The sequence below is a fragment of the Buceros rhinoceros genome, unplaced genomic scaffold (assembly GCF_000710305.1).
Source record: "Buceros rhinoceros silvestris isolate BGI_N320 unplaced genomic scaffold, ASM71030v1 scaffold20303, whole genome shotgun sequence".
NCBI lineage: Eukaryota > Metazoa > Chordata > Aves > Bucerotiformes > Bucerotidae > Buceros > Buceros rhinoceros.
This window is the reverse complement of record NW_010403303.1, coordinates 24,345-36,810: the sequence shown is the minus strand read 5'-3', so window position 1 is coordinate 36,810 and position 12,466 is coordinate 24,345. Positions and strand designations below refer to the sequence as shown.

Here is a 12,466-nt window from a genome sequence, read left to right as displayed (position 1 = left end):
TTAACTACCTTGTTTTTTTTCCCCCCCCCCCCCACCCCCCCCCAAAAAAAAAAAAGGGAAAAAAAGGTTAGGTCATCCTTCCCTATATTGATATTAACCTTGTTCTGTAAAAGGCATTCAGGAGAAAAATAATCTTATACAAGAAAAAAACCCAGGTGTTTTAATCGTGGGCAGAATGAAAACAAGAAAGCGAGGAAGCTTTTTTAAATGATCTAACAAACTCAGTCCTATTGCAGCACTACTAACAGGCTGGATGCAGACATTAAGCAAAGTTAGTGCAGGGAAAGGATACTTAACAATGCTACTGCTTCCTCCTGGGAGAGCTCTGCAGCGGTTCTGAAGTACTGAGCTTTTTGTGCTGCATGGCCAAGCACATCAGTCCCCACAGCAGATGTCTGGATGGCTGGGTCTCATCTGTAGCTCTCTGAACTTGCTGTCCACCAGCTTCCATATTTACAAAAAGGGATGATGAAAATTTAGCTCTCTGCTTTGAGATCTGTGCGTGAAAAGTGCTATCTAAAAAAAAGGAGATAATTAATTCTGGTTTCCCTTTTACTTATGCCAACCAGGGAAAAGTTCGTGTAAGTTAATAAAATCATACAGAAAAGTTTGTGTAAGTTAATAAAATCATACAGAAAAGTTTGTGTAAGGTAATAAAATCGTACCAATGTAGCAGTCTTGTGAATATTAGATGGTAACTCTTGTTATCTATTCCAAGAAAGGCCAGACTCCCTACTCAGAATAAAATGTAACTCTCTGATAACTAATGAAGTGTATGACAGGCTACACGGGTTTTATATCATCTGCTATAAAAAGCCCCAGCATGTCCTAATGCATTGGTGCCTGAAAGCCTGGGGCCTGGACTGTTGTTCTGACATGCACAAACCAAACACCCTTGACTGAATGAGAAAATGAGGGACGACTTTTTTCCTGAAGAAGCCTGGCTTTGGCCATTTGGCTTGCAGACCTAGTCATGTTCTCAGTGCCACCTAGTTTCTAACACAGGCAGGGCCGTTCCTGATAGTTCAGCTAAATCGTATGGTTTGATTTACATGTCCACAAAGGACCCCTTTCTCCTGGAAAGGAGAAAGGACTCATGGACTGACCATGGAAATACCTCTCCAGAGCCCCAGCAGTGGAAAAAAAACCGACCTCAGCCTCTTTAATCTCTGCCCCTACCAGAGCAGCCTCCAGGCGTGAGCTGCAGTGAGAATCGAGACCAGGCTCTTTTGGAAGCTGAGCTCAGAGACACTGAGCATAACTGCTGTATCTGGCAGCAGGCACAGATTCACAAACCGAGCACACCTGGTGTTACAGATGTTTAATCTTGACACTAGAATAGTGGTGCATGATATCCTGAAGGATATCCATCCACGAGGATGCTGACTTCTCTGCACCTTTGATGGACTGATTTGCATGTATTTGAACAGTTAAATATCTGCACAGGGCAAAGCCCAGTCCTCTATATCTGTTTCTCCTTTTTTCACTAGCACAGACGTCAGACATGAAGGGCACTGGGGAAGGAAGGTTACAGCATGTGAATCTCCTTTCGCAGGCACCTTGGTACACTGAGTTTCTCACCAAACTGCTGTTGACATGACAACCTCACTGACCTTCTACAAGACCAATCCAGGTCCTACCATTGTCATTTTCTTGCCGAGGATTCAGAGGCACTTGGTAGGCTGCCTGTCTGCAGGAGGGAAACTAAGGTTTAACTGCAGATGCCTGGGAAATTCCCCGCTTGTTTCCACTCAGGTATGTCTGTGTGGTAGGTGATAAAGTTCCATTAATAAGGAACAAAATGTCCCAACCACCTGACACAAGCTTGTAGAAATATGTTTCAAAAGAGTTATTGTGTCCCATGCCAGCCACAGCCCTTATGAGCTGCAACTCCTGGTCTGCGCCTCAGCTGGGATTTCCTGCCACAGTCCCATGAGCTCAGCCAGCCCCTGGAAAAGTCACTGTCTTGTAAACTTGTGTTTTCTTTGTCATTCAAGTGAGTTATTTCTGGTATAATTACAGTTCCCATGGCTACACCAGCTCATAAATAGGGTCAGAAACCCTGGAGATGATTTGAAGTGGTTCCTTGGAATAGGGAATAATCTGGGCAGAGGTAATGAAGCTCGGGGCGGCGGCGGGGTTGGGGGGGTCCTTTGGGGCCACAGGTTCTGCACTCCTGCTACTGCTTAGACCCCATGGCTTCTGGTGCTGCTCTGGTCTGCATCAGATAGCAACTGATGCAGCCCTAAAGGCCGGTGCCGGCTTTCCTGGGGCCAGGGGAGGAAGAGCCATGACAGGGACAGGGAGGGTCAGGGATTGGGTATTTCGCCCCTGGGCAGAACTTATCTTCCCTCTTGGGTGGCTGCTAGGCACCGACACAAAACTGCAGCATGTTGCTCTGGAAAGGAGCTGTGCACCCACATTCCTGCAAAGCAAATGCCTCCCACTTCATGAAGGGGAGGAAGAGAGAGAAGGAGAAGGGGGAATGGCCTGATAAACATGGGAGATTAGAAAGAATATGATAAATAGGGGCCTTTAGGGAGTTTCTGCCATGTTTTGTCAGTGGCCAAAAAATAGCTTCACGTGACACCATGGAAATTTTTTTTCCCACATGTCCACTTTTGTTAAAAATAAATGAGCCAGATTTCATTGGGAAAACAGGAAAACAAAGGGGACTGAAAATATGTAAATTTTGAAGGTTCAGAAAAAAGGAATGGAGGGCTGTAGAACTGATTTCCCAAGCAACTTTACCTACACAGGAGGGGGCAGGAGAGGGAGAGGGAGCCCCCGGAAACCTGTCTGCAGTGGATGGAGGCATGGGAATGAGCAGCAGGGATGGGAAGATGGGAGTGGAATCTGCTGCCAGCAGGCTGCACCTCTTTATAGCCACACAAGCAGCTCCCTGCTCACAGCAATCACTTCTGCTGTCAGGAGCTGCTAGTGCAATCAGTCTCCACACATTTGTATACAAGCTCTAGTTGTCACAGAGAAGAGACAATGCCAACACAATGCTGCCTCCGTCCTCTGTCCTGAGCCCAGAAATTATTGCACAAGCTTCTGAAAGCTGTGTGTTCATCCTTAAACGTGTGGGAATGCTAAGTGTGTTTGCTCCTCCTCTGATAGATTGAAAGCATCTTGGCAGTGTCTAGGGTTTACTTCCCAGCTTCTCTGTGCACGCACAAGGGCTAGGACCTTATTGATTTTTCAAATGTAAGCTAAGAGCCTTGCTGAAGGATTTATCTCACCTAACTTCAGCCATCTGAAAGGCCAAAAGCCTCAGTTGTGGGGCTCTTGCTCAGCACCAGAGCAAAGATGGACTTGTCCCCGCTGCCATGTCAGAGAGAGCCTGTCCTTTCTTGGTCACAATGCAGTCACACCCCTGGCTATCATGACTGCTCCAAAATCCCCTTCTCCAGCATTACCCAAAGATAAAGCCCATCCATCACTACACAAACCCATACCTTGGTTTCCTTCTGTCCCTGCACTGCTCTGGTGCTCCTGGCCCAGCTCTGTTCTCTGGGACCATTTTTGGCCCTGCCATCCCTGATCTCATGTTGTGAGCTGGATGCTCAATAAGGGTAAGTGAGCAGTTCTTCACCAGAACCAACGAACCCTAGAGAATTGTTAACCCTGTGGTTATACCTCAAGCCAGACATCTACTGGGATGCTCCTGCAGCTGAGGATGAGGATAATCTTCCAGAACCTTCTAGCAGGGCCCTGGATCTTCTCTTTTCATCCTGAGATTTTGCCCACTGTTGCTACATCTCTTGACACTGACCTCCCAAACAGTCACAACAAGCTATTAAAATGCATCAGAGATACAAAGCACTTGACAAAACAGTGTGCATTACCATGCCTGGAGTTTTCTGGGGTTGGAGTTGGAGCTGAGGCACCATCTTTTCTCTCTCTCAGACAGCCCCTCACGGTAGCAATGCTACCAGTACCGAGGTCAGACCTAACTATTACCCTCAGCCCTCTGCCTCAATTCTCAGAGGTAACAAGGCACCCTGCTAGCTGGCCACCCACACGCAACACAGAATTTCCCTCTCCTCCTGCCATCCTATCTGCTGGATGCAGTTAAACACTCACAGGGGCCCCGTGCAGCATCTCAGCATCATTCCCTATGACTCCCTTGAGCAGACTCAGCCCTCTTGGCACCAGGCTGATAGCATGCACTGCTCTGTAAGGTCTTGACCACTGTTACACCACTGAGAAGCATGCTGGAAGCCTCTCCAAGCATTCAGCACAGAGGAGGGACCTGAGGTGATTAGAATCAACTCCCCCTCCCTGCCCATGCATGCAGACATGTCTGCGTGTGCGTGTGTGTGCCCATGTGCGCACGAGCAGTGGCGTTGCTCAAAGGGCAGGTGATTTTATTATTTTTCTTTGCTTCTTCAGAGATCTCCCCCCAGAAGCCCCAGAGAAGACACAACCTCTTCTTGCAGAAAGGGGCACATCACACCCCAGGAGTGTGTCGAGGCTCTGCTGCTCCCCCAGACGTCCCCAGAGCCATGCCTGCAGAGCATCATGGTCACAGCACTGCCCACACTTTCCCCCCTGCTTTGCCGAGGCCCGCCCTCGATTGGTGCCCTAATGTCACGAGGTGGCAGGGTATATCTGGAGGAGAAAGGACACCTCGAGACCCTTTCTATGCAGACTGGAGGACAGGAGTTGAATGATTTGCAAGAGGAGCCCTCGCCACTGTAAGTATTTCCCAGGAGCTCAAAGCAATAATGAGGGTGGCAGGGGGATGAAAGAGGAACTAGCTGCAAAACCCAGAGGAGAGAAAAGTTCTGATAAAACTCCATGGGTGAAGAATTGGGACGTTTGTGCTTGGGGAGCATGGACAGAGCCAACAGAGAGGGACAGACCCAGTAAGAGAGGGAGTTGTGATTTTTTGGGTGGTCATTTTCTGTTTCCTCTAGCAAGTGTTGCAAGCAGTGGTTTGTCTCAAAGCAACCTGGCTGTGCGAACAGGTCTGCCTTCCGTAAGGCCACTTAGTTTCTCATGTTGGCTATCTCTCAGATGGGGCTCCCTGGCACCCCCTCGGCTTGTGTCATTGGCTGGCTGAGCCTGTGTGTGAGCAGCACTGGGGCAGCTCCCAAGGAATGGTCAGGATAGGTCACATCTGGTGTTTCCTGCGCCAGTGCCCAGCCATATGTGCAAGACACATCACTGGGGCATTTATACCATGATGCTGTACCTCTGGTGTTATTGAATCCTGTCTTTATGCTGGGATAGTCTTTCCAGTGGTCTCCATCCAGGAAGCAGTTGTGGGAATACAGCTCTACTTGAAATTAGTTTCTGTCTTTTGGAGTGCATCCCCTTTCATCTGTTCTTGGTCTTAAAACTGCTGCTAGAACAAAAGGTCTGAGATCCTGTGTAAAACACAGGACCAGAAAGGGCTGAACCTGTGTGGGCTTTTTCCATCACTATGACTAGCCAGCTCAAGCAACGGAGACTGAAGCTGTAAGACTCCTGACAGGCACCTTACATTGGATACAATATTTCCTGACAGAAGCCTGGCTTCATGGATGATGCTGGTGGTTTTCATGAGGTCAAGAGATAAACATGCAAGAACCCCATGAAAAGGAATGTGAAAACGAGGGTATTTTCTCCTGGTTGCTTTCTATTCCCTGTGTATTCCTGCACGGAGGGCCACAGTTCCTGGTATTTCTGTGTTTGACACTTCTGAAGCACCATGAAGAAAAGTGCATGTGGAGGAGTCCGTATTTTTTAAGGTTTCAGACAGCGGAAGATGAGTTCCTATACTTAATCTGTCTGAATAAGGACAAGTGAGGCATCTGCATTATCTGTCAAGGAAATTTTCCACAGAGAATCAGAGATTAAGGAGGGGGCAGATTAAAGAGTCAGCATTTGTCAGTAGTATTCAAGCCCCTTTAAGTTCAAAGAAAACTAAAACAAGGATGATAACCTGGGCAGCATCCCATAGGTGGGATATCTGACGCTACTGAGATAAGCCCATTACCGTGTATTAGGTATAATTAGCATTCGGATGCACGCAAAGCGCTTACTCAGAGGATTAAACCCCGGACTGAGAAGAAATGCTGTCAGGGGCAATTAGGTAACACTTTGTTAGAGGAGGGGGTGGAGGAAGTACGTGGAGAACTTCTTGTTCATCAACAGCCTTTGAATCCGCAAACATCAGCTCTCACCCAGGAGCTGTATCCCAGTGCTGGTGGCAGCAGAAGAGCTCTGGCAGCCCAGGAAGCCCTTGGAGGAGGCAGCATAGCACTTTCAGAGGTCTAGAGGAGATTCAGTCTCATCAGACGTTTGTCAAGCCATCTGTTTGGTGTGACACCAAGGACTATACAAGTATCCAGGTATGGGGAGGCAAAAGGCTGGGAAATTCCTTTGGGAAGCTGTTGTGGGTATTTCACATCTGTGATCCTGGAGTGCCTGCCCACCCATGTCTGGCTGTGTGCAGGGGCAGCTCTTTCCCAAGACGTGCTTCTGTGCTTTGGGACAGGGCCCCCTCCAGCACGAATGGAGACATCTTTGACTGAGTGTGATAGCAAGTGAGTCCCACCAGCTCAGTGGTGGGAGGGCAGCTTGGTTCCTGCTGCAAAATGGAGGCTGTTATGCGGCGTTAAGTTTGCTTTCCATCCTCTGCCATTTCTCTTGGTGATGCATGGAGAGAATCGGTAGAGGGAAGTTGGTAAGGAAGAATTGTCCCCTTTAGTTTCTAGAGCTCTTTCTTGGATTCATGCTGGTGAGAAAGAAGATAAAGTGTGATTTGGGCAGAAACTTCTTCTTCAAAATCTTGGGTTATCTGGTTAGCTGGTAGCTGGGGGTAAAGGCAACTCTAAGGACTGAGACTTACCATTAACTATTTCTCCACTGAGTGAGGGCCAGCGCAAGGCAAGGAACCAAAAGGAGTTGACCCTCAAAGACATTTTTGCAGTTAGGGTACCATTCTGACAGACAGAAGGGATTGGAAAAGCACAGCAGGAACTCACTTGGAGGTGGAACTCAAACACATCTTACAAGTTTTGGATGCCAGTTGACAGGGTTGGAAATCTGTTAGCTGGTTTGTTTCTTCTGTTGTACTTTTGAGAGTAGCCCTTGAGCGGGTTGCCAAGTATCTTGGTATGTCAGACATACATAGTGGTTAGAAGTGGATGTATTCAGGAGGGGTACCTAGTACTGAGACAGATACCCTGCTGATGAGAACTGCACCTGAGGCAGAGGCATAATACTATCCTTCAGGGCATTAGCAGATATGTCATGGAGCAGTTTTCCAATGCAAAGCATTTTATTGTGGGGCAGTACCATCTGAATTCCTCACTGGTCTTGACTAACAGTGAGGCACCAAATTCTCTCTTTGGTTTGGAGTCAAACTGTCTTCACCTCTCAGTTTGGCACTAAAAAATGTAAGTCAAAAGATTTAATCACTCCTCACAGCAGTGCCATCCAGGTCTACTGTACCTCTATTCCAATTTAGTAAAAGATGGAGGTGACAAGGTTTGTCTGTCCTGCCACCATGTTGTGAGGATAAAGCTGTAAATAAATTCAGGTGCCACAGAGATGGCAGCCAAATAGGTAACTTTCAGATTTGAGCTGATCCCTGTGTTTGTGGGCACAGTGTGTGCTTAGGAAGCATTGTGTTACTGGTGGGGGAATAGCATCTGTGCGTACTTCAGCTGCAGACACAACCATCTGCTGCTCCATTTGGGGCTGCTGGAATCAATCCAGTCTCCTGCTTGGGATATTACAGCTGAGACAGGAGCCTGACCGCAAGCGACAGGAGAACTAGCATGCCTCTAGGTGCTGTCATTAGGATCCATCCTACTGCCAGCACAGATGGAGAGATGTCAGGGGTGAAGTATTCCCGGACTGCCACAGATACAGAACACAACAGCTCTTTGACTTGTGCTGATGTGGAAATGACACAGGAGGATTGCTTTCATGGTGTTTCTCCTTGCATCTCAGCCTTTGATTTCCAGCACTCTGGCTATTTCAAGACTGTCAAAGACATCAACTATCTCCTCACTAAGAAAAAAATCTAACCATCTTTGATGGCATTTATAGTTCTGAGATTAAAAGTCCAGAGTGTCACTGCAGGTGATGTGGGAGATTAGGCCACAGCACTATGGTGACATAATGGGATTGCCTTTAGTACCAAATCCTGAAGTTAATTCCATCAGCTATTCCATCAGCCTGGCTGCACATGGATAAACACCTGGAGAAAGGAGTTATGTAATAGTCATGGGGCAGAATGTGACTTCAAGGAGGGGAGAAAAAAAAAAAGGCATTATTTTTGTCCGTAAATGCTCTTGCTCAGGCCATTCTAGCATACTAATTAGCAGAAAATTTGATGAAGGGCTGCAAGCTACCCCTTGGGCACTGGTGAGAGTTATTACTGTCCTCTCTGAGAAGGAAGCGATGGGCTCTGCAGCAGTTCTGCCCTCTGACGCAGGAGAGATGTCTCCCACACAAGAATTACTCCCTGATAACTTTTTAGCCCCTGTGAAGTGGAGCTTGGCTCATGTGCAGCGTGGTGCAAAAGAGACCAGTGCATATAATATAATGCTCAAAAATACTAAAATGGACAAATCCTGGGGAAAGTTACAGGCTTTACTCTCCTAAATCCTGGGAAATTAACTTCTACCTAAAAGGCAGTCTCCAATGTTTTGCCTTTGCCTTCTTTACAATTTTTCAAAGATCCCACGCCATCTTCCTTAAGTCTGGTATCTCAGACATGATGTCCTAATTGCAGCCCCATCCAGCTAGATGTAGGCCCATCTAGCTTGGCATCCCTTCTCCATCAGTGTCCAAAAGTTAATGCTTAGGTACAAGTATAAGAACAGCTGAAGTATATTGTGATGATTCTCAAGGACAGGATATTTCTCTAAGCCGTGTGTCTTTGTGGCTCTTAGTAGCCATGTCCTGAACTAGTAAGCGAAAACATCAGCACTACTCTTCCAAGACTTACAAAGAAACGAACAACATTGGCATTAACCCAAACTCTGGGGCAAGCAGCTGCAGCAACCTCTCTCCAGGAGTCCAGCTACGTATGAGACAAAAGAAGATGTGACTCTCCATGACTTTGCAAGTCATTGCACTATGGAGTTAAGTGTCTTTTTGCTCTTAGCTCAAGAGTCCTTTGTTTGGCATCTTAATTCTAGCATGCAGGATGAAAGGCAGTGCTATCCTGCTAACTTGAGATGCATTACAAGCTGTTTTTATGTTTAATATCTTTATCTTTAATCCCATCACAACTATATTTTCCTTAATTCTGTCACCTGACTACTAATACCTAGAAATGATAAGCAGAGTGTTGTGTCAGTTCTTGCTGTTATCTTGCAGACAGAGGGATCTGAGAGAGGTGCACGCCGGCTACACACAGGAGCCCAGAGATGAGTGAGAACCCACCCGCCAACCTCACCACTGGAGAAACTCCAGCTGGTCCCACCACACCACGCAAGGGGCCTCCCAAGTTCAAGCAGAGGCAGACAAGACAGTTCAAGAGCAAGCCCCCTAAAAAAGGAGTAAAAGGGTAAGGGCATTTTGGAAAGAAAACATGCTAGTTGGGTGGCTCCCCATGGCTAAACTGAGCTTCTGCGGTATCATATTTCCTTGGGCAAGGAGAGAGGAGGCTTCTCCCTGCCCCTTGATCCCATCAGTGTTCCCACCGGGAGCTCCTTCTCTTCGTCTGCTTTCCACCCTCAATTCACCTTCCCTCATTGGGGGTGCAGGGCAGTTCCCTTTTCCTGGGTGCTGCTGGCCCAAACTCACTCCTCATCTGCTTTTTTCTAACCTAGGTTTGGAGATGACATCCCAGGCATGGAGGGACTGGGCACAGGTAAGCCCTGTGGGATGTTGTTGTCATGCCCTGCTTTAACACAAGTGCAGTCATTCCTTAGCACAGGAGAGGACTTTGGGGTGGTCTCTCTGTCTCCCTGGCCTCTCTGCAGCTCTCAGGGTCACCAGAGAAGACTAGTACTTCCTCCACAAGCTGCCATGATCATGCTTATGCTTACACACACTACAAGACAGAACAGCTATTTAGGCATGCTTCAACATCTGAATACTTGCATTAGGCTGCAAATGTGCTTGTGTGTTTTCTGCTAATCCTCTGGCTAAGAATTTCAGCAGAATGAGGTTCTCAAAACAATGCCAAATGCTAAGCTATTAATAGTAAAAATCACAGGAACTAAATCCCAGCTGGTTAAGTATTTGTATAATTACCAGAATCTTAATTTTAAGAATTTTGTGTACTCGTCTGGGATTAGAGAAAATATGCACTGGATGAGCTGTAGCCAATCAGAACTTCTAAGGTATCAACAACAACTGCACCTCTCTAAGAGTTTCAGATCCTGAATGTTGTAGGCCAAATTATTCAGCATCTGCTTTAAGATTGTGCATGTCTACAAGCACACGTCTTCAACATCAGTTTGGCAGCAGGAAGTTTATAAGAACAGGAGAAACCACATAACCAGAATGAATTTTTACACCAGTCTACACAGTCATTGAAGAGACTGTAGGAAATGCTGGTTTGCTTTCACTCACAGAGAAAGATGGCACAGGAGAAAATGCACTGATCTGGTTCAATCTGGTAGGTAGCACCAGATTTGAAGAGCTCTTCTGCTCATTTAATCTTCAAGCGAAGTCTCATTCTTCTTAACGCTTCCTGAGTAAATCAGCCTTTCCATTAATACAAAAGAAATCTAAACTAGAAACAATTTCTCATTCTCTCTCTCTTGCAGATATCACAGTGATTTGTCCATGGGAAGCTTTCAGCCATCTGGAGCTGCACGAGCTGGCCCAGTTTGGGATCATCTAAGGTGCCAGCATCTCTACTGATGTCACCTGGTGACTCCACAGATCCCAGCATGGCTTCATCACCTTTGACAATTATTTTTGGCCCTTACGTCCACTTGCTTGTGAGCAGGGTGGTTTTGTAAGAGCTATTTATGAGAAAGTCCTTTGCAGATTAACTTGGCGAAGAAGTTATTCAGGACCCTGAACAGACCTCATGCTCCATGTGATGAAACTGCTGAAAAATGTCTTATTGTGCCTCCCTGCACCATATTCTGTCTCTCCCACTGTTGTAGATCTTCATTTTTGTGGAGATACAGGGAGGCTGTATTTGAACTTTCCCCCCGTTAGCTGAGATACTGTGTGCATGGATGTACATGTATGTCCAGACCTAATAATAGCAAGCCCATTCTGGTTTTTTCCTTCCCTCTCTGACAGCTTTCTATATAGGATTTCCATGGGTGTGTCCCCATGTTATCTGGGCCACCAATTATTTGCTGAGAGTATACCTGAGGACAACAGCGTTAAAGTCACTAGTCCAGACATTAGGCTATTTTTCCGTAGGAGACCCTTCCCCAGGGGTTCACCGTAAGGAATCTGCTGCTAAGATTCATCTCATTGGCAAACAGGGAAAAGGGCTTGCAAATGTCGTCTCTGCTGTACTGCCCACAAGCTATGAGCCGTGAGATCTTGGCTGCCTAATAATGTTTAATTAAAATGTGTGTGTCTGAGATCAATAGGAATTAATCCTACTATTCATTCCTTTGTGGCTGTAGTTCCAAAGAAGCAGCACTCCAAATGACACTGCATTTCCCCTCCTTCAATGGGACACCCCTGTGTGACTCTTGCACTGTCCCCATGCCCATACATATTTATATGAGGCATTTACTCTGCAGGACATGTTTTCTGCCAGTTAAGAAGACAGAGATTATTACAATCTGTCACCAGACGGTTCCAGTAACCCCACCTCATCTAGTAAAAGATGGTATGCGTTAGTTGTTCCCGCTTCACTGTATTTAGCATGAGACAAGACGCCCTTCAGACACACACACATTAACAGGAATTCTTTTCTCTCTTCACCCCCTGGCAACTTCAAGCTTTGGAGCTTGTCTGGACAAGCAGGCAAATGGTGGTTCCCCAGAGAGAGATAACAGCAGAGCAGGTGGGGAGGCAGAGGGAGGTTAAAATGTGTATGTGCAGGCAAGCACAGAGCAAATCCACTTAACCCTATTGATTTGTGTCTCCCAGTCTCTGGCATCCTGAGTGCTGGTGAGTGGTGAGGCACTCATAACCTCTTAAATGCTTGGGAAAGGCACCAAGATTCTCTGTTGCCCTGGCATTAAGGAAGGGCTTTTGGTTTGGAGGCAAAGAGCGAGTTTTGTTGTAGCTACATAATATTCATAAGAGGAGGGTGGCATTTTTAATCATTGCCTTCAGCTGATGAGTCTCATTGCATAAGGACTGCCTCCTCCAGCTTACCTTTCCTAGGCTGAACATGTTCATGGGAGCTAGCAGTGGTTGTGGAGAGGAGAGCAAATCCTGCCTAAAAGATCAATCTCCATGCATAAAGCATTGCTATAAATCCATGGCTGTGCTATAGTTATCCACTGCTGTTATTCCAGAAATAAAACCTAGCAGCTCTCATTTAAAATATAGCTTCAGCACCAAAAGCTATAGGAAATTC

General features: G+C 46.6%; 1 protein-coding gene across 2 annotated transcripts; it reads left to right on the top strand.

Annotated features, from left to right (window-relative positions):
* The first annotated feature begins 4,645 nt into the window (after positions 1-4,645).
* Positions 4,646-11,293, top strand: PDE6H (phosphodiesterase 6H, cGMP-specific, cone, gamma). Of its 2 annotated transcripts, none has more exons than XM_010132978.1 (4): positions 4,646-4,703; positions 9,331-9,520; positions 9,786-9,826; positions 10,731-11,293. In XM_010132978.1, exons 2-4 carry the CDS (start codon positions 9,381-9,383, stop codon positions 10,805-10,807), a joined length of 258 nt encoding a protein of 85 aa, XP_010131280.1. In that variant the 5' UTR covers positions 4,646-4,703; positions 9,331-9,380; the 3' UTR covers positions 10,808-11,293. The 2 variants fall into 2 exon arrangements, with proteins under 2 accessions (XP_010131280.1, XP_010131282.1); XM_010132980.1 differs by lacking the exon at positions 4,646-4,703 and adding an exon at positions 6,141-6,344 and having other exon boundaries at positions 10,731-11,090.
* The last annotated feature ends 1,173 nt before the right edge of the window (positions 11,294-12,466 follow it).